At 34.4% G+C, this 22,162-nt stretch overlaps 5 protein-coding genes across 5 annotated transcripts; 3 read left to right on the plus strand and 2 right to left on the minus strand.

Moving 5' to 3' along the window:
* Positions 1–1,741: 1,741 nt before the first annotated feature.
* On the minus strand, positions 1,742–3,598 carry LOC106397648 (pentatricopeptide repeat-containing protein At4g21705, mitochondrial-like). The gene is made up of 2 exons (XM_013838270.3): positions 3,252–3,598; positions 1,742–3,186 (listed from the first exon to the last, which is right to left on the minus strand). The coding sequence occupies exons 1-2, from the start codon at positions 3,483–3,485 to the stop codon at positions 1,954–1,956; spliced, it is 1,467 nt and encodes a 488-aa protein (XP_013693724.2). The 5' UTR covers positions 3,486–3,598; the 3' UTR covers positions 1,742–1,953.
* A 435-nt stretch (positions 3,599–4,033) lies between these two features.
* LOC106401389 (DNA-directed RNA polymerase II subunit 2) lies at positions 4,034–10,556 on the minus strand. Its single transcript, XM_013841898.3, has 25 exons — positions 10,231–10,556; positions 9,528–9,749; positions 9,143–9,433; positions 8,835–9,032; positions 8,680–8,750; positions 8,490–8,576; positions 8,291–8,411; positions 8,162–8,206; positions 7,933–8,070; positions 7,724–7,796; positions 7,480–7,556; positions 7,291–7,398; positions 7,093–7,209; positions 6,845–7,000; positions 6,664–6,768; positions 6,440–6,565; positions 6,244–6,321; positions 6,065–6,160; positions 5,862–5,977; positions 5,715–5,784; positions 5,574–5,627; positions 5,341–5,484; positions 4,900–5,199; positions 4,405–4,827; positions 4,034–4,290 (listed from the first exon to the last, which is right to left on the minus strand). Exons 1-25 carry the CDS (start codon positions 10,480–10,482, stop codon positions 4,183–4,185), a joined length of 3,576 nt encoding a protein of 1,191 aa, XP_013697352.2. The 5' UTR covers positions 10,483–10,556; the 3' UTR covers positions 4,034–4,182.
* A 129-nt stretch (positions 10,557–10,685) lies between these two features.
* On the plus strand, positions 10,686–12,416 carry LOC106399538. Its single transcript, XM_013840008.3, has 5 exons — positions 10,686–10,843; positions 11,527–11,580; positions 11,794–11,897; positions 12,001–12,039; positions 12,124–12,416. The coding sequence occupies exons 1-5, from the start codon at positions 10,768–10,770 to the stop codon at positions 12,262–12,264; spliced, it is 414 nt and encodes a 137-aa protein (XP_013695462.1). The 5' UTR covers positions 10,686–10,767; the 3' UTR covers positions 12,265–12,416.
* Positions 12,417–12,579: 163 nt separating this feature from the next.
* On the plus strand, positions 12,580–13,368 carry LOC106399781. Its single transcript, XM_013840234.3, has one exon. It carries the CDS (start codon positions 12,801–12,803, stop codon positions 13,230–13,232), a length of 432 nt encoding a protein of 143 aa, XP_013695688.2. The 5' UTR covers positions 12,580–12,800; the 3' UTR covers positions 13,233–13,368.
* Positions 13,369–14,791: 1,423 nt separating this feature from the next.
* Positions 14,792–18,528, plus strand: LOC106399860 (CRIB domain-containing protein RIC11). The gene is made up of 5 exons (XM_013840305.3): positions 14,792–15,707; positions 16,169–16,321; positions 16,652–16,749; positions 16,966–17,068; positions 17,171–18,528. Exons 2-5 carry the CDS (start codon positions 16,264–16,266, stop codon positions 17,395–17,397), a joined length of 486 nt encoding a protein of 161 aa, XP_013695759.1. The 5' UTR covers positions 14,792–15,707; positions 16,169–16,263; the 3' UTR covers positions 17,398–18,528.
* Positions 18,529–22,162: the final 3,634 nt, after the last annotated feature.

The raw sequence follows: 22,162 nt of genomic DNA on the forward strand, positions 1-22,162 counted from the left end.
TGTTTTAGCAAAAAAAGAACAAAAATGAAGAAGTGTCACAACCTCACACTCTGTCCCTTTGTTCTTTTTATAATATTTTGAATTGTGATTGCTAGGGCATCTATTATATTAGTTTTTCTTGCTTTTAAGTTTTCATACCATAATATATTATTAATGCAATAATTTAGTCTCTTCTTTTTATATTTAAGATATAAATTATATTTAGTAATAGAAAACTCTCTCTAAAGAACTATTTCCGTCCAGGAATCAAATAGGTCATATCATTCACTAATCCATTTTTGCATGCTTGATTTTTGGTGTTGGTTATATATAAAAACGAATATAAAAAAAATAACTTGACAACATTTTTATTGGGTTAGATTTAAGAGGCTACCATTTAACATAAAATATATAAGAATATAAAAACTACGATTACATGTTACCGCAACAATATCGAAAATCAACGTCAAATGTATTTACAACAAACAAACTAAAAATTTGTGTTCATACTTTAAGCAAGAGAATTCGAGTTTTACTTTAAGAAATAGTTAGAACTTTTTTAAATTATAACCAATCGTGAAACAATAATAATATACATAAATTTAGTCTCCAGGTGAAACTTAAAGTCAACAATCGTGAATTTTAAAAGTTTCTTCTTTTCAAAAACCCAACAATGATAAAACTTAATACACACAACTGACACAATATTTCAAAAATCAACATAATTCTAATGATTACCGAGAATAAAAAAAATGGGAATTTACAATTGTAAAACACAGTTTAGTCACACTCAAGTACCATAATATCTTAGCCACCATAATATCTCATCCCCGACAATCATGTATGATAAAATATTTTTCAACATATTATTTTGTACTTATAAATTAACCAAATCTTTAAACCCACAAAACAACTATTTTGTATCATTTATTAATAAGTATCTCAAATTGATTTGTTTTTCTGATGCTATTTACGTAATATAATATGATCTTTTTTTTTGTAGTACATCATATACGTCTCTTGCAAATTCAAACCTAAAACACAAACTACAAAACCATACAAAAAATAATAACTTAGATGACAAGTAAATTATATCCCGCCCGTAGGGCGGGCCGACTCTAGTACCTTATAAAAATAACGATATACGTCCATGATAGATGAATACGCTTTGTATATTACGTCCACATACGTATATAAAGACAAAACGGATATGTACTATCACAAAGTTGTTTCGCCAGATAAAATTAAAATGTTATTAGCACAAAAAAATACTTGTGAGAATGTTATTTCTTATAAAAATAGAAACCTTTTAAACATATATGTTGCGTTTGAGAAATAAGATCCAAACATAAGTAATGTTTTGAAATAATTGTAATTAAGCAAACAAATAGTCAATTACAAATATTATTACAAAAATATTAATTGGCAAAAATATTGGACAATACTGTGAAACAAAGAAGCTTAAAAGCAGATTGCGGTTCACGTTAATGTTTTTTGGTCTTAAGTTCACCCTTAATGTTGCACTTGTCAAGTCTTAATATATTGATCCGAATTTTTTTAGTGTGATCTGAAATTTAGTAAACTAAACTAATATTACAAATAGTTAAAAAGAACAAATGAAAAGAGCTACAGCAATCTGTTTATTTTTGTTGACATGCAACTCAATCTTGTCTTTTCGTTTTTGGGTGTAAATAATAATAATCCCTTTTGTGTGGAACATAAATTGTTACAGAGTGAATATAAACTTCAATAATCCAAATAGTGTCCCAACACTCGGTTCTGTTATAGTTGTTCAATATAAGAGTAAGTGGCACTTGAACAAGAACATAGGATTCTTAACAACACAAAACATTATCGTCTAGCTAGTGTTCTTTACATCAAAAGATTCTGGTGCTTGTGGTATCAACTATTAGGTCGATGAAGCAAAACTCATCTTCAAAAGTCAAAACGCATAGTAAGAAGAATAAGAAAATCTCAGCAGGGACTTCTTGCTCTGAGAATAGCCATTGTTTCTTCATCGGTTTCAATCTTGTCCTCTTTCATACGTTGCAACAAGGTGTCAACGCTGCTTCCGCCTTCTCTTATATCAGCCTTGACAAGAGCATGATACATCTCCCTGTTCACCCCCATACAGTTCCTAAGAGACGCAACAAAGCTTTCTACTTCCCTCAAGCTCCCTTCATCCCCAACCCAACTCAAAACACTTGTCACCACCTTCACCCCAGGTCTCCACTTCCTCTTCCCCACTTCTACATCTAAAGCCGTTTTCAAACACTTGTAAGCATTATCCAAAACACCTTTTTCAACATAAGCAGCAGCCACAAGCCCCCAAGAATCAGGTGTAGTACCTTTCCCTCTCCTCCCCAAATCTTCAAGCATCGCTTCTGCTCTCTCCTCCATACCTCTCCCAGCGTAACCACGAATCACGACACTCGGAACTCGAAAATCGTAACAGTTCCCTGACGATGATTCCCATTCTTTAACCACTTCCTCAGCTTCTTCCAACGCATCAATCTTCACAAGCGACTGCAACACGGTAAGATAGTCCTGATTGATCCGTCTCTTACACGCGTCCTTCTCCAACTCCCATAGCCTCAACACCTCTCCCTTATCACCTAACTTAGAATAAAGCGTTATAAGATGATTATACCCTTCACCATCTTTACTCTCCAATCTATCCTCAGACATTCTCAAAAGCTCAACGGCCTTACCACAGTCCCCACCGTCGATATAAAACTTCGCAGCAACGGCGTAAGTGTTCCAGTCCACTGTCTCCATATCCCGTAAGATCTCACCAATCCCCTCAAGATCATTCATAACACCAAAAGCATTAATACAAATCCTAAAACTATAATTATCAGGAGCGACATTCTCCTCCTTCATCTCATCCAACACGCGAGGAACCTTCTCGTGCTGACCGATGTTAGTGTAGAGGCACATGATGTTGTTGTAAGTGAGAGAGGAAGAAGCGTAACCCAACTCCTTCATCTTCTCGAAATGCGTCAGAGACTTCTCCACGTCCTGCTGCCTGACGTAGCAGTTGAGAAGCGCGCCGTGAGTCTTGTCGTTCTTGTGATGCTCCTTGAGGCTTTCGAAGTAGGCTTCCGCGGAGACGAAGCCGTGGACTCTGCCTACGAGGTCGAGGTGGACGGCGTGTTCCGTCGGGGAGAAGATGCATACGCCTGTCTCGTTCATCCATTTCGAAACCTGTGGGAGAGGATTAAAAGGGTTAGAGAGAGAAAGGTACTTGCTTTTAGAGAGGGAGAGGGAACCTCGAGGGCGTGGAGGAAGCGTTTGCGTCTGCGGAGATCGTGGACGATGCGGATGAGCTCGGCGACGGAGACTTTGTTACCGGAGTGGACCCAGTTCTGGAGCTCTGGGTAGACGCTTGATTTTGGGTTTCCTAAAGGACTGATTTTGGAGTAAAGGGTCGTCTTTTTTACTCTGTTTGTGTAGTAGTATCTGCTTGTGAACAGATTCGCCGGGATTCGTCGGAGTATGTTCATGGTGATGAAATGCGGCGGAGACTCTGCTTTGAGTTCGTAAGTTCGATTCTGAACAGCAACTGAACTAACGTGTTTTAATGTTTTTTAAAAAGATTTCTGGTATTTGCAAATTAGACCTTAACCTCTGGGTAAAATTTAATTTAAGCTTTATTCTTTCTTTTGTCTAATTTTTGAACCTGTACGGCTGTACCGTCAAGAGTCAAAGAACCCTTTGTTCCTTCTTCGGGTTCCCTGATGTGGTACTCTATATGCAAGTATGCAACTAACTCAACGATGGAGTTTGTTGAGGTGGATGAAATTTCAAACCCAATATAGGAAGACAGGTTATGACAGAAACATGTTTAGTGGGGTCATGGGATTCATTGAGAAGTGATACATTTCTTCTCTACTGAATCATTCGAGACACTTTCTCATCATCTTTCTTGTTGGAAGTCATTATGTTTTAGGCCAAAACTAAGACCAAGCAGGAAAATACACTTTCTTTTCTCAAATTAGCTTCAGCTTTTTTTTTACTTTAGCTTGTTAAGTACTCCCGCAGAACAAATTAATGTCCAAAGACAAAAGTTGTATCGTTATTTTCTTAAACATGAGAGCATACCTCTCTAGCTTCTAGTTTCAGAAGTGCAAATAAACGACACAAGAATTCGTAGTTTGGTTTCGTTATAAAGATATACTAGCAAAAGAGAACAAAGTTTTCTCACTTCCTGCCTTTGGCTGATTTAAGGCCTTTGGTAAGCATCCTTGGTGCAATCGCCATTGACATAAGCTCTTGAAACAGCAGTTTGCAAGCATATGGAATGTGAACCTGTGAAAATATTTATACATATGAAATGGCATCAGACAAATGAGAGCATGAACGAGATATAAAAGTTATAAAAGATGAAACAAGAACGTCTATAAACACAATCTGGAAACTTACCTGAACAATGTCTGTTTTGTTCTTGCAACCTCTGCATTCAAAAGAATTCTTCTTCAGATTTGCAATGGCGATGAGCCCACAGGTTTCACACACATGCACCCTATACGCATCGCTCTGATCAAACAGCCTCTCTTTCAAGAAGTTTGCAGCTCCATGTGCAATCATGCAGTCACGCTCCATTTCTCCAAATCGCAGACCACCGTCACGTGATCGCCCTTCAGCTGGTTGTCTTGTTAAGATCTGCACAGGACCTCGTCCACGCGAGTGAATCTTGTCATCCACCATATGCTTCAACCTCTGGTAGTATGTTGGTCCAAGGAATATCATAGCTGTGAGTGGTCTACCCGTGTGCCCATTGTACATTCTCTCGAATCCACGCATTTGGTAGCCACACTTATGGAGCGCTTTGCTTATGTTATCCACCTGAAAACACCACAGTGGTCAAATTTATACAGTCACAACAAACCGAGCAGCTAAGGGAACATTGTAAGTTACCGTGACATCTGTAAAAGGAGTCGCATCTCCTTCTTTTCCCATGTGAGCTGCCACTTTTCCCATGATGCACTCGATAAGCTGACCAATTGTCATCCGAGACGGAATAGCATGCGGGTTCACGATGATATCAGGAGTGACGCCTTCAATTGTCCAAGGCATGTCCTCCTGTGTGTACGTCATGCCAACGGTTCCCTTCTGACCGTGTCTACTACTAAATTTGTCTCCAATCTGAGGAATACGAACTGATCTCACCCTCACTTTCACGAACCTCAAGCCATCTGCATTTGTGGTCAATAACACCTACAAGAGAAGTTCAGAAGGTACATGAATAGAGAACTATCAGAACCCCAGGTTTATGTTTAAACAAGATATGATCAGTTGCCAAAATAGTTCAGTCCTGAAACTAACTAAACTCTAACTGCAAGGAAATACCAAAGTTACCTGATCAACCATTCCGGTTTCACTATGTCGCAAGCTTATACTGTGATCACGTCTAGTGTATCGCGATGATTGACCTTGAGCCTCGTCTTGAGATATTGGAGTGGTTTTCCCAATGATTACATCTTCACCTGAAACTCTGGTACCCTATACCCGAAAAGAAAAAAAATTGTATGATATACATTCCTAATCAGATCAGATATAACTACTAAAGTAACAATAAGTTTTATACTTACAGGAGGTGCAAGACCATCATCGTCCAGCTTCTCATATGAACCATGTCGCATACCCTGCAGCAGAAACACTAAAGTGTTAAACGCGGCTAACAATAAGCACCACATACATATATGAGTCGCAAGTGTCAAATTATGTCTTACCATTGTACTTGCTCTATCTGGGCGCCCAAAGTCTTCTTTGACTAGCGTCCCCATTTTTTTCTCCTCATCTCTGCCCACAGAAAGATTGCAGTATAAAAAAATGGACAGACCAAAAGAAAAGGTCCACATGTGTGGCGGCATACTCACCTGTAAGACCGAAAGAACAAGGATCTAAAGAAACCACGATCTATTGAAGACTGATTCATGATGACAGAATCTTCCTGATTATATCCAGAATAGCAAGAAATGGCAACAATAGCATTCTACACAATAAGAGAAAATCAACATTTGAGAGAACTGATAGAAGAATAAAAGCTGGATGCTGAAAGATTTTAAGCAAATTAACTCACAATTCCTGCTGGAAGTTGCCTAAAGTGAAGATGCTCCATAGCTCTTGTGGTGACCAGAGGCTTTTGAGGGTAATAGAGAACATAGGCTAAGGTATCCTGGTTAATAGAACAATGATAACAGTATCATTAAAGCAAGTAGTGTTACAACAAGAGATGGGAGGGAAAGCCTAGAAACATACCATGCGAAATTGGTAATTGGTGACATATATTCCCATCGCTTGCTTTCCCATAGCAGATTGATACGTGTTACGGGGCGACTAAATTCCAAAAAAAACGCAGAAGTGGCAGAAAAAAGTACACGAGATAGTTAGCATAAATTTGAATTTACATAACTAAATTGTTTCTTATAGACAAGTAAATTAAAGAGAGAAAAACCTGATTATGGTCAGGAAATGGTATAATCGAAGCACAAACGCCCAATATCAAAGAAGGGTGAATCTCACAATGTGTGTAAGTTTCGGAATATGCCTCATCGGGACGGAGTCTAGCTTGAACCAGATCCTGAAACAAAACTAGGATTGAGTTTTCTGTGCAAATGAGTGGCCAAAAGATAATATATTCACATTTTCAATTCAACCTTCAGACATTCTATTACTCACATTAATAGTCATGGATATCATAGTAGTCTCCTCTTCCTCTGTGTCAATGTATTCTATAAACCCCTTTGCAACTAGATGATGCCAACCATCTTCTTCTGCACTTTCCTGCGTTATAAAAAGAATGTTGGTTCAATCAAGTTATAAGAAAAGGTATTTTGAGAGCAGAAGACCAAAAATTTACCCTTTGTTGCAAAGCATAGATATCTTTCTTCTTTATTAACAGCCTCTGGTTATCCACAATAAACAAGGGACGACTACAACGACCATAATCAGTGTAAATCCGGAGCTCTTTCAGACGAATATCTCTAACAACGCCAACTTCAGTGTTAACATCAACCTGCAAGAGTAAACGTAATATATCACTTCTACAAAACGTTGCAATTTAGTGGCGAAAATAATTTGCAAACGGGAAAGAAACTGCATGCTTACCCTTCTTCTCAAACGTCTCAAAGTTTTCACCAACATGTCAGGATCTCGATGAACTCCAACCCACATTCCATTGACAAAGATTTTTGTGGCTTGGGGTATTACTGATGGAGAGATTTCCTGCAATTAAGTTAAAACCTTGAGTACCCGAAACAAAGTAACAGAAATTGAGTAAGTAACCAACTGTGAAGTGCTACAAACCTCAAAATTCTCAGTCCCCCATTCTTCCAAGAATTCCAAGATGGGATAAGCAGCTGACCCAACTGTAATGTAGACCATGAGCGCCAAATTTTTCACTAGACCACAAGCCTGGAAAAGCAAAGCCACAATAAGCAATGGAAGTAACTGAAACCCAGAACAATCTTATTTCTATAAATTTAACAATTATACCTGTCCTTCAGGTGTTTCAGCAGGGCACATCATACCCCACTGTGAGTTGTGCAGTTGTCTTGGTTTCGCCAATTTTCCTGCCATATACGACTCGATTAGCATTCAAGTGGAAAATGAGAACTACAAGCCAATCTAACTTGCAAGGATGTGAATAATAAATTGAACTATGACTAAAATACACGAACTGCACTAACAGAAAAAGTGACACAGCATATAAGTGCAGGAAAAGAACGAGGCCCCTTACCTTCACGCCCAATAGGAGAATTGAGACGCCTCAAATGCGACAAAGTGGAAGCATATGTTAACCGATTTAAAACCTGGTGTAAGTGAAGACTTTTTAGAACCGTAAATCATGTGACAAACTATGATAAACCAAAACTGTAAAGCTAATGCCATATCTAAGGAAATGATCTGAGCTGAAAAAGGAAGAAACAAATAAATAAATATCCTAACCTGAGAAACTCCAGCTCTTGTGCCAGCAGCGTTTGCCTGGCCCCAGTTCCCAGTAGCAAGAGAATATTTCAGGCCAGAGGTAATTGTTTTTGCCTTAATGGCAAATTGAAGATTGACTTCTTTTCCATTGTCAACGCACTGTTAAAACGACATGAATCAGACTTCCAAACACGGAATAAAAACTACAACTAAACTTCTCGACTCAAGAAAGAGCAACTATGTAAGAGACCTTCTGAACATAAGATCTCACATCCCTCGTTAGCTTTCTGAAAAGCTGCATTAACGAAGATGTTAAGTCAACAAGGGATCCACTAAAATGATAACTTCAAATTCTTCAATGCATGATTATGATGCGAACCATTCTAAACAGCCCTCCAAGTAAAGGACCAGCAAGATCCAGCCTTTTGTTACCATAATGATCCCTATCATCTTCTGGCCTTCGGCCAAGTGCACAAAGCAGCAGCCGGTGTATGATATACCTGAGGGGGTTATTGCATAGTTTGAGCATCAGAAGAACATATGAAATCTCAACCAACACGAATGAGCTGAATATTTACCCAAAATAGTAAGCTTTCTTCGTCTCACAAAACTCCCCAACTCCTACATGAGGAAGCATTTCTTTCTGAAGGATATCTCTTGCATACCTGCAATGATAATATTGCAATTGCAAACCTCCAATATCAACACCACACTAGTTGATATCTTAGATCATAGCACCCAAGTCAATTGGTTCAAATGATCACATACTTTATCCTCTTTTCCTTGCTTACACCCACGCCCATGGGTTGACCACGTTTCCCAATATAGTCGAGTGCAACCTGAAGCAATATGAAGGTTGTCAACTAATTGCAGGATAAAGCCAGAATAAAAATTGATTAACCAAATGAAGAAACAGTGGATACCAGCTGATTTTGAATAACGAAAGCTTCTTCCAAGGAAGGCCTAAGCAACTCCATCATCTGATTGTCGGCAAAATCATAGCAAATATGTTCCAATATGTCCTTATCGGCAACAAATCCTAAGGCACGAAACACTATGATAATGGGAATTTCTGCTTTGATGTATGGTAGAGTACACCGAATATACTGTCCAGATGAACCCTGCATCCATTTGCCACATAGAACGCAACTTTTTTCATCGTATTCTAGAATTTACCAACAAATATTGAGAAAGGATATTGTAAAAGTTATGACTATTAGCTTAATCTTACCCCTTTCGCACTAGCACGAGCAAGCATACGCACAAACATTGTGCTGGGAGGCCTATTTTGGTTCTCAGCCATGGAACGGACTTCAGCAACATATGCATACTTATTTGGCTGTCGCTTCTTGAAAACATAAACATGGTTCGTACTCATCTTCTCCTGGGCAATCAGAACCTTTTCACTGCCATTAATAATAAAGTATCCGCCCTGATCATAAGGACATTCTCCAAGCTCTGTCAAATCTTTCTCAGAGTTCTGAAACAAGGTACAGTAACTAGACCGGAGCATGATGGGAACCTAGGAAAAAATCAATACACTGTCAGAACCATACAGATGATGCAGCTCATTACATCTTCCACACACACCAAAAAAAAAAAAGAAGTTCACGAACCTTCCCAATGAAAACTTTGGTAAAATCCTGCGTCTCTGTAACTTCCTCACCATCATGCCCTTTCTTTATAACTCTCTTACTAACATCGACATACAAAGGAGCAGAGTAGGTGAGGTTTCTCAACCTTGCAGCCTTGGGGAACAAGGTAGCCGTCTCTCCATCAGATTCCGTCATCATGGGTTTACTCAGATAAATCTGTCCAAAACTAATCTTGTAGATTGTCTGCAGGAAAATGAAGCTCTGTCAGAAAAGAACCAAACACGTTCCTAGTGCTAAAACGCTTCACCACAACATTCAAAACCACTGAAAAATCCACCTTGAGAAAACAAAGAGCTCAAGCACAGAATACAAAAGTGATCTCGAGAGCTCAGCTAGTCGAGAAGCGCAAACACTAATCGCAACGACACTGTACAAGAAGCTAAAACTAGACAGTCTGCAGAAAAAAATAAGATACCAAACACATTTACTTAGTGCTAAAACTGATTAGAGCTTCACGCAATACTCAAAACCACTGTAGATACACCTTCAAAATCGAATAACTCAATCATTCAAATCAAATCAGCTACTCAATAAGCCAAACCCTAATTGCAACAAGCCTCTCTACAAGCTAACTCCGAAACAATTCAAAAACCGCCACAAACGTTCGATCCCCCTAAGAAGCCCTAGAACTGAAAAAAACCGAGGAAGGAACCAGCGAAAGCACCTCGGCGAAATCAGATTGCTGGCCAGGATTGTGCTGAGACTCAGGACGGATCTCGATATCCGCAGACTCATCGACGATCTCTTGCATAGTGTTCTGAATAAACTCATCGAAGGAATCGAGCTGCTGGCGAACGAGACCTTTCTCCTCGAAATAGGCAGAGATAACCGCCCAGGCGTCTTCCTGGGTGATCTCCTCATCGTCGTCGTCTTCGATGTAAGTCGGTTCCTGCTCGTATTCGTTATTATACTCCATTGCTATCTGAGAGAGCGCACAACACCACACTGCTCAAGCGAACAGCAAAAGAGGATGAATGAGACGGCCTCGAGTGTTTTTATAAAGGGAGAGGTCGGCTAGCTATTTATGGAACTAACCGGCTCGATTAGATAACCGGTTTCGGGGAATGTGATAGAAACCGTCCGGTTTGATTATAAGGGCGCTTGGACTGGTGAATGACGATAATACCCTTATCTATATAAACAAACTCCCAGCTCTGATATTTTCGGGCGACGGAGAGTGAAGGCGGAGGGAGAGAGAGAGATGATACCGCAGCAATGGACGCCACCGTGTGGGAGTCAATGCACGCACAAGTATGCAGCTCTTACGCAGATTCCATGTAAGTATCTCCATTGTTGGCTCATTTGTTTGGATGGTTTAGCTATGTAATGATTACAATCGCTGTTTCGAGAGTTCTCGTTAAAATCTGGTAAATTATTTGAAATGGATTTTGATATGTGAATTAGGTTTCTAATTTCTGGATAATGGATGATTCAGAAGGAAGTCCATTGGTCTACATTTTTGTTTGGGGGAAATGTTATTGTCAGGGTACTTAGCTTATTAAGCCTAATCAATTGTTGTTAGCGATCATACTACTTTACTGAGACATTGTCACATTGGGAGAATGATTACTTCTTTGGTTAGATGAAGATTTGTCCAGAGAAAACTCATTGTAGTAGTTGCACGTGTTGAAAGAACACCGTCTTGCTTCTTGGTTAGTAATGTATATTTGTAGAATGTGGCATGTCTCCATCGAGCTCATGTATATGTGAAAATGTTTAATAGGAGGTAGAGGAAGATAAGTTGAACAAGTGTAGTAAAGATGCTTCCGCATCGATGTTGCTTCTCTGGACTATAGACAAATATGTATACTTAGTAAAAGGGCTTGGTATGGACGTTTCTGATGAGAGTTTTACATTCACCATCAGAGAAGCTAGCTGAAACCCTTTGTGTTGTTGTTGTATAGCACTCTCTTTCAGGATTATAGAAACCCCTTTTGATTATCCTGAATCCGTGTTGTAGGGAGAGTATTCTGCAAAAAGGGATGTGATGCCGATAGTGACTCATGGGAAGATTGTAAGCCATTTCTCTCTAATCTCTGAAAATCCGTGATGAAATTGTTAATGAACTGAGGAGTAGAGATACATCTATCCTTCACTACGCAACTTTATAAAACCAAACGTGTCTCTTACATTACATTATATATGTTCATGAAGGCATCTCCTCCTCTTTGTACAGGTTTTTATTTCCTACTTAATGAATTGGTGTAATAGTGTGTGCTCTTTATAGGTGTGTCAGATTGCAGTGAGATATGCTACAAAGATCCTGTGCTAAAAGACCGACAATGGAGTGCTTATATAGATCGTTCTCCTGGAGCTGCCAGCTACTCTGAGGTATTTGAAACAAAAACCTTTTTCTTAAACAGAGTAGTAGTAGACTGAAGAACTGTACTGTATCTAACTTTTTTTATATATCTCCCCTGTTTATACAACTTAGGAATGCTTTCATGCATGTGTCGCAGGCTGTGGTTACAAGGTTTGATATCCATGTTTCAACCCTCATTTTGATGCTTTTGCATTTTTTTCTTCTTCTTAACGCATTGTTTCTGTCATCGTACAGTTTGAAGTTGAATCTGAGGAAGTCAATAAGGTGAAACCAAAGAGACCACCACCACCGCCACCAAAGCCACAACCACCACCACGAGCTAAAAGACCAATGCAGCCTCCTTCTGATGAGGATGTTCCTACAAGTTCTGCTTGACATCAAAACGCTTTGTGAACTAACTTCTCAATACTCTTCAAACATTTGGTAATCTGACATGAGGGAGTATTAATGTTAGTGGGCCTCGTCCCATGGATGGACCTTGTGACCTTTTAGTCCATAAGGCATATTAATGAAACTAGATATTGATATTTGGGTTTTTGCTATCTAATTCATCTTTTACAAGTTCTTTTACTCACATGTCACAATAGATAAACGTTATATTGTGAAATTTGAACATGTAGTGCTTATATTAAACTAAAGAACTCAATATTGAATCCAGAAGTAAATTAGTCAAATGAGATGAGTGTTTTTATGTTGCAAATCTTGATTTCTTGTTAATGAAGGAAACAAAAAGAACATCATGACCTAATCTTGTCGATTAAGAGTTGGTGACTTGGTGGTGGTATCTTCTTCGTCACACCTAACCATTTATGAACCCACATAACAAACGGTGTCGTTTGAGCTCATCAACATCATCTACATAATTTAAAGAGAAAAATACACATGAAAAAAAAAAGAACTCTCTCCCTCACATGGCTCTTCCCTTAAACCGCGTTAGATCGTCGTCTATCTTCACGTTCACTGTTTCATTCGTCTTCATCTTCGCCGGAAAATCATTCTCCCAAGGCATACGACCTTCCGATCATGGCCTACAGTACCAGTTCAGCTCACCACCGACTGAATCTCACTCACCTCCCGGTATAGTGATGTCCTTCTTCGGAGATTCCCATTCTCCTCCTCCTCAGCTCCTCCCAAAAGCTTCGGAAGCAGACGGCGACGATGACTCGTGGTGGCGTGACGGAGCCGCGAACAGACGCGATCACGTGATGAGGCACGTGTTTCTTGCGGCCAGTATCATCTGTGGCGTCTCCGGTGTTGCGCTGCTTGTGGTTTTCACTTTGGTTTACTTCTTTAGGTATCGCAAAAAAAATCCATCGAACTTACCGTGTAACGATTTAAAGTAGAAAATTCGATTTTGATTTTTTTGAAATATGATTTTTACCTTACGTGTATATTACACGAATTTTTATTATTTTTATTTTTAAAAAAAAACATAAAGAGCACTTTGCTTTATTCTGAAGAGTTTTATGTTTTGTTGCACACCCACATATTCTCCATTTTTAAAAAATATATATATATTTTTCTAATTATTGTTGTAGAAAACAAATAAAATTATAATATTGTGTGGTTATTATTAGCCATGAGGATCTGTGAGGCTTCGAATATGATCTGATGCCCAAAATAAAATGATTAAAAAAAAAGAAAAAGGACTATTATTGTCTGTTCATTTAAATAACTTATGAAAATGGTAGGTTCGTGGCAATAATTGATGGAAACTTATTTACTGCTCTGAATTGTCTATTTTTATTGTTAACCAACTGTTGTCGCCGAATTAAACAATTACGTTAACTAACTTCCACATTTATTAATGTTTTTCAGTTAAAAGTTTAATGTTGAGTATTAAACAATCACTTATAAAACAATTAAAAACGATGCCTTCTGTAGTTCTACTTATAAATTTATAGCTAGGAGATATACATATTTTCCAGAAAAGCAAAACTCATAAATCCGACTTATCAGTGATAAAATAATTTATATGGAATCTTATAAATGTATAAAAACCAAGTCTATCGCATCGTTCCAGGCCATATATGCTCCTTTTTCTTGTTAGCCGTAGCCATGATAAACATAGCTGTACCTAACAGGACTATAACTAAGACCAGATTAAGACTAGGTCAAATTAGTCCATCACAATACTCTATTTACGAGTTACATATAATAAAATAGTTCAAATTTTGGAACGAAGGCCAAATAAGTCGATCACATAGAGCGTTTGAATTTCTTCAATGTTATAAACCATAGATCACTTCACCTTAGAGCATGACCAACCACAATATGCTAATAGGTCCTTAGCTAATAAAAAACTAAAATTAATAGTACAGTAAAAAATAAAAAACTATTGGTTTTAAGAAATGATTTTTTAGAAATTTACTGAAAAGTTTTAGAGACAAATGTCTTTTTTTAATTAATCAGACTCTATTAAAAATAAAATTTAAATAAAAAACTAAAATACATCAAAAAAAATATTTCTGTTTATTAAAATCTTCATTTAAGCATACTCGTTGGTGATGCTCTTACAATACATATATTATTTTCAGCAGTCTCTTGCATTTGTCTTTATCTTTAAATATTACGTGAAGGTTATTGGTTGTTGTATTTTAATAGATTTGAAAATCCGAACTAAATCTAGTATTATTGGTTCCATAATTTTCAAATATATATTAAAATCATGTGTTATTGGTTTAATGATTCATAATTCTATATCAAATCAAGTGTTATTCAATCGTACGGATTTACTAATAAACTTGATTTTATAATGGATTTGAATGGATTTGTTTGGATTTTTTTTGTTATAAATACAAAAACTCAAATCCGAGGAAAAACCTCCGGATTTGTAAATATTAATCCGAAAAAAATTTAAAATCTGAATATTTTACTTGGATTTATAAATACTACATGAATTTCTAAATCAATCAAAATATATAAACCAATTAATTGGATTTATAAATACTACTATTCTCGATTTTTTTTAAGAAAACTCCTAAACTACAGGCTTCAGCCTTTCATTGTATTTAAAATTGTATGGCACTGGTCATTGTATGTATATACAGCTAACGAACATTATAGTTGTCGAGGTATCAAAGAAAGGTAGAACACATAAAGCGTGTGTTGAACAAATCTGCGAAAGTTGCATTGTTTAATTCAATATGCATGCATTATACAGTTGTGACCATTGACTATCATACTGCTCTAAATCCTATATTTTCCTAAGTTTTCTTATGAAAATTACTAATTTGCTGCTAGTAGATTGATATAAACACACTATTGGTGGGAAATGATGATGTATACAAACTATATTAATTATGATTCTAGTCGCTCAATCAAGAAATCAAAATCTACCTAATTAAGATAAATGAAAACAAAATAACTGACAGAAAGTGCTTCTTTTGTCAATAAAATCGCTGAATGACAGGAATCTTCGAACACAAATCTGTAAAAATGATAAAATCGAAAATCACAAACCATTGTCATCCACGTATTACCGTGTTCTATTATATGTTATAGTATCACGACTAGGCAATGTTTATCTATTTTCTGAAACATTCTTACAATAATAGACTAAGAATCTTTTGTTAAATAAATTATTAACATATATGATTGTATACGACAAGTAGTATCATGGTTCCCCACTTTCTTATATTTTTCCCGATCAAGCCATACTTCTTCCTTCATTCATCTCCACCATCACAATTTGGCTATATCTTGATATTTATTGTGTGTTCTGTATGGGATACTATCTATTTGCTTAGAGAGACACATATGTTTTGTGTATGTTCATTCAGAGGCTTTCTCCATCAACCACTATCTGTAATCTTTAGGTACATACTATTGCGCTTAATGAATACTCTCTTTTATTTTGAGAAAAATAAAACTCTCTTTCATTTCTTCACAATAATATATATATATGTGTGTGTGTGTGTGTGTGTGTGTGTGTGTGTGTGTGTGTGTGTGTGTGTGTGTGTGTGATATGATAAATATTGTGGGATTCTTATGTCATTTTGAGAGTTGCAATTTCTGTCTCTTAGGTAAAAATTAAGCATTCCTAACTTTAATAGCATCATCGGTTACTATTTACTAATGTTCCTATATTATAATCAGATGGATCATAGATTGTTGAAGCTTTTGAGTGCTCATAAATTGAATGTGCTAAATCTTGTTCCGTATGGGATAAACCATCACATGTATACGTATATATTTCCCTTGCTTTCCTGTTGTTTATGTTTCCTATTCTTTTTAATTTTTCTAAGAAAATTTGTTTTTTGTATTACTTTTGTAACAGATAAGAGATAGTGGTTGTGTTAAGCTTATTACAATAGAAGAAGCTGATATATACATTTGGAGGTGGCTAGTGATCTTCTCAATAGACAATCAATAATGACAATGAAGATGAAGGGAATCTACAAAAGCTTCAGATCGATCTCTCATATATTTGGTATCATTTTTACCATATTTTCAGTTACTTCTGATCGTATTAAGCTAAGTTATATGATTTATCAAACTTTCTTGCAACTTTATACCATATAATTAGAATCTGTAAGTTCTGAACAAGAAGTAACTTATAAAAAAAAGTAACCTTAAGACATGAACGTCTACATTTCTGAAGTACAAGTACGCCTCACACGCAAAAAAACAAAAATGCCGGTTCATTTTTAGCCACAATCGTCCATTTTATTCATCCACATGGGAACACCCAATTATCTTAGTCTTAGAGATGTTTTAAGTGATAAAGTTATTTATTTATGAAAAATAATTTGGTCAACAGTTGAGAAAGAAAGAGATTTGGAGATTGGGTACCCAACCGAAGTAAAGCATGTGGCTCATGTTGGCTGGGAGGGCTCCTCTGGCAGTGCTCCTGCATGGGTAAAGCTCTCTCTCTACTTTTTGTTTGTTTTTTCTTTGTTTTTATTTTTACTTTTGTCTTAGAAAAATAATTAGGGTATTTTTCTCATACTGTATTTTACTTAGCAAACAAAAACCGACTTTAGGAGTATGCCATCAACTCTATGGTTTACTTGCCATAAACTCTAGTTTTCTGCTGATGTTGATCTAAAATTTTAATCGTTTTTGTGGATGAAGATGAGTGAATTTAAAGCAGCAGTGGAGCCTTTATCTCCAAGAGCATCATCCTTTAGTCATGCAACACATTCAAATTCTTTCTTGGTCACTTCTTCATCCACTGGTAATTTATGGTTGCATTTTAAGTAATGAAATGTATGAACAATTCTATATACATTTTCAATAATTTCTCAATTATCTAAATTTATATTTCTTTTAAATGTAGATTTTGAACAGAGCTCAAGCCAACCAACTATATCAGATAGGCTAAGGGATGTGCCTCCAATTCCAGTAGGTCTATCCAAGGTTCATACTAAGAGCAAGAATAGGAGAAAGAAACCATCTTCATCATCACCAAGATCCAAATTACAATCTCCAAAGTCTTCAAGATCCACAGGTTTATCTAAATATTCGTTCAAATCAATGACAACTCGATTGAACTCTAATGCATGAAGGTGAATTTAAACAAACAAAAATCATTACTTGTGTCACACATTATGCATAAGGAAAGTTTTTGATAGTTCTGGTGATTTTTTTTGTTCAAAGACATTTTGTTTTGTAGTTCTCGGATTTGAACAACTTCTATGTACATTGTCGAAAAAAATTACAAAAAAAAAGATAAATATTATTTGTGCGAGAGAAAATTATTTACTTTCTATTGTAATCTGGATTCGCAGATTGGAGAAATGGATTTCCTTATTACAAGGAATCAATAATTTTAGGCTGAATTTAATAGAAAATTAGAAATTTAATCTAATATCTCTCTCTCTTGATTTTTTTCCTTAAAAGAAACTAGTTTAATTTGTTGTCAATTTTAATTTTCTTTTAGCATAAAGGGTATGCAAGTATGATTAGCCGTTAGGAGCTGTACATGAGTTTTGAAATAAAAAAAATTGTTTCAAAAGAGATACTCCATGTTTTACATTTACTATTTTATATAATTAGTTAATATTAATAAATTGTAAATTTCAAAAAAATTGTATTTATTCAAAAACATTAATTTTAAATTATTGAAAATAATTAAAAATAAAAATTAATATATGCATAATCAATTTTTAATATGTGTGAAACAGAAAAAAAAAGATATATCATTTAAAAACAAAGGAGTAAAAATTAATAATTAATACAGCCACATCCAAAAATGTGAGGGAAAATGAACAACGATACTCTTCTTTGATAAAAGCCGAGAACCGAACGTAATATTCTTAGTTTACCAAGGCCCATATCGCTAGTTCGTGTTATCATATACTTCAGTATCAAACACATAGTAGACTGTGTCATGTTAGAACTTAGAAGTACATGATTGGACAAAGAGGCGTAGTTCAAATATGTAGTAGCCCGAAAGACGTCATCAATAACATGAGGCTGAGGTTGGCTAGAGCCTTGACGGCCCTATACTTAATTTGTTTAATTTGTGATGACGGAAATTGACAATGTTCATCCTGATTCGTTGGAGAAGATGATAGTGACTCTGTTCATTTCTTATGTGAAAAGTGCATGATAAACAGTTCAAAAATTTAGAGTTTTCAGTAAATTTTCTAGGTTTTGTACTAATTATTAAAAATTAAAAAAAAAACTTTTTCATAATAAGCTTTATAATACAATGTATTTATATTATTAAAACTGAAATACATTTTAGTATTGTTGGAAACATAGATAACAGTATAAATGATAATTTTTTGTAGACATAAATAGCAATATAAAAATAAAAGTATATTGTTATTTTAGTAATTTATTAATATAATTACATCAATTATCTTTCCACATTTCACTCAGTTTAACAATTTCGTTAATTTTATTGCATTAATAATATATCACATCATTAATTATATTACCACAATAATAATAGTGTGGATTTTTATTTATTAGTTAATCAACATTAACTTTGTGCCAATTATAAAATCAAAAATGTAAAATAACTGGATTTTGCATATGGTTAAACGTTCGGTTTAGTTTGTTTTACTAAAACTTTTTTATAATTTAGTTTCAATTGGTGGAAAATTACGTAGCTAAAACATAATGCAAAAACATGTTTTATGAATAAAATAATAATTTAAATCAAAATAATAAAAATATATTACATTTATTGTCACTTAATTTTTCACTCTGTATAATTATTTTACTAAATAAAAAATTCTTTCTATTTCACTTAATTTAGCCAAATACATAGAAATAATACTTTTTATTAGTTTAAATATCAGTTAGGCATAAGCATTGGCTATCTATTTATGTACGAATTGTTCTTTTTATGTATCATTTTTAAAAAAAATTAGGCTCCGCTTGAATATTATAAATTTATGTGTGAGTTTTGAGTTGGGTCCTTCTGGGTCTAGATGAATTCGGTTTTGATGTACAAGAACCTAAAATATCTAAATAACAAATGTATCTTTGTTGGGATATTTGTATCACAAATATCATATTATCCGATTCGGTCGAGGTCTTTTGAATATAATTAGTTATATTACGATTAGAATATATAACACTAATTATGAAAAGCAAATATCAATGTATAAAAATGTAAGAGGAAACGCTGACCAATCTCTAGTTATACACTTGAACTAACAAACAATTATTTCAGTGATATTGAGTAGAGGCACATAAAGACTACATTAAACTAGTTGTAAAGTAAGTATTCTTATTCAGGTTAATCATACAATCAATAATCTATTGCAAGTAATATTACAGGTAGCATTTATATCCAAATATTTGACTATTGGTTTCTTCTTAATAGTACTAATAACCAAAATAAAATTGCTTTAAACAAAAAAAAGTTATATAGCTTTCAGAAGTTATAAGAAAGTAGTAATTAGGATTCTAATGTTTAGTTTCTTATTTTGGTATAATGATCCTTTTATATCGTTTCTGAAGTGTAGTCAGTTTTTTTTTTAAATAACAATAACAAAATGATGCATACTTTCAAAAGTCAAAACGTCCTAAGATTCAAAAACTAAGAAATGATTCATTGTCTGAAACTTTGTTTCCATATTACTGGAAAATCATTCACTGGACCTAAAAGTTAAAGTTAAATGTAAATAAATAAATATAATGAAAATTCTGATTTGGACTTTTGAGTTTGGCGTTTAAAATGACACATTGAACAAAAAAAAAATTTGAAGGCAATAAATGAGTTAGTTGGTAGGCAGAAGTCACTCTTTCCCACTAGCTATTATTAGAAGATGACGTCCCCACAACTCCAAGGCGTTTCAGCTCCATTCATTTACTCAATTACCCTCCTCCAATTCAATGCACCTTTTACACACCTTGTCGTCTATTCTAAACACAGTGAACTACCTGTCGTTTTACCGGATCGTTAGGATTGCAATTCAGGAGTCCCTTCAAAAATACGGTCTATTTGTTATGACAAATTTATTTTTTGTCAACTTTGTTTGTTACAAATTTACTTAGGTGTGATTGTGTGAATGATGAATTAACTATGTAAACAGTAAGCGTCAAGAAACATAACTTAACCAGACATAAATATGAAGCTATAAATATTGTGATACAAGTATATAATCATTAATAATAAGACAATTAGTTGAAAAGAAAGACAATTAGTTATTGTTCCCTCTACGTCGTTAGCAATGAGTATTAGTGTACTGTTCTGGAATTTATAAATACTTTAAATACACAGAATTACACAGGCGTGGTGCATAATAAACTTAATAAATAAATTAAAAAAATCGTTTCATAAAGATGCATATTTTTAAAAATATCTTCTAAATAGATTGATGATTAATTGTGAATTTTTTTTTAAAATTAGTTACACCTATTGAATTCTTATTGGTTCAAAATTATTAAAAATAGAAAATTACAAAACTATATATTTTATTATACTAAGATTTAATATGTTTTATTAATATATATGAAAATTGAAAAATAGTATAAGTTTGAATCGGAAAGAGGATATTAAACAATCAACATAATTAACGCAATAAGTTAAAGACCTTTTCATTGATTCTAAAACTATCTCTAATTCATTTTTATATTCATTTTTATATTTTTTCTTAAAATAGAAAAACTTTGTCATAGAACTGGATTTCTTCTAATATATTTATTTCCATCTTCTATTTTAAGAAAATATAGAAAAATGTTATTTTCATTCGTAAATATAGAGATAATATATAATTTCTGCATATTTTCTATAGAAAAAGAAAAACTTTATTATAGAGTTGTATATTGGTGCAGAACTAGTTCTATAATAAAGTTCTACATTTTATTAAAAAAAATATAGAGTTGTACATGGAATATGTTCTTAAGTCATACTACATAAATCAAATTAGAAATGATAAAAGATGGCCAATTATATCTGAAAATTTACGAGGAAGACGACAACTGCAAGAAAAAACAGCTAATATGTACAGATCTTAACATAATCACCATTTTAAAATGAATGAGTTAATTTAGATCACACTAAAAGTGGATGTAAATTAGTGTGCATGTAATGCACCTCTCCACACATCATCCACTTGTTTTATTGATTACTAGATTTTTCGTCCGCACGTCAGTGCGGGTAGATTTTCATTTTATAAATATATAACAGATACCATCGCAAAACTTTCAAAGATATAACTAGATTTTGATCTGCGCTTAGAAAGCACGGGTTTATTTTTGAAATTAAATAAATTCTTATATAAGAGATAATGTATAGGTTTGAGTACATTTACCCGAGTGCACTGAACCGTAGCAAACTGGGAAAAAAAACTCAAAATTAAGCTAAATTTCATAAATAATCGAGCATATAAAAAATAGAAACCAAAGTAAGGACCAAATGAGTTCTTAAAATTTTAAAATACAAATTATATACCTATTAAACATAACTAAACCATTAAAAATTTATACTATTAATAGAATTATATGTGGTAATGATCACATTTGAATAATCTATCATATATTCATATGGATTTATTGTTAGAGCAATTATATAATAGATTATGAGAAAATAATAAATGAATTCAATTAAATTATGCAAAGTATTTAAATAGTTAGAGAAATATAAGTTAAGACCAAATAAATAGTTAAGTCTAATGAAATGGTCCAACAACCTTGTTTAAGTAGATTTTTTAGAAGTGATTCCCTTTTAATAGTATAGATTTACATTTTAGTGTTATATATTGTATAAATCTATAGTGTTATTGGTTATGTTTCTTATTCGATATTATTAATGTATAATGATTTGTTTTATACATTTTACTTTATTATTAACTGTTATTATATATTA

This window comes from Brassica napus, chromosome A3 (genome assembly GCF_020379485.1).
Source record: "Brassica napus cultivar Da-Ae chromosome A3, Da-Ae, whole genome shotgun sequence".
Lineage (NCBI taxonomy): Eukaryota > Viridiplantae > Streptophyta > Magnoliopsida > Brassicales > Brassicaceae > Brassica > Brassica napus.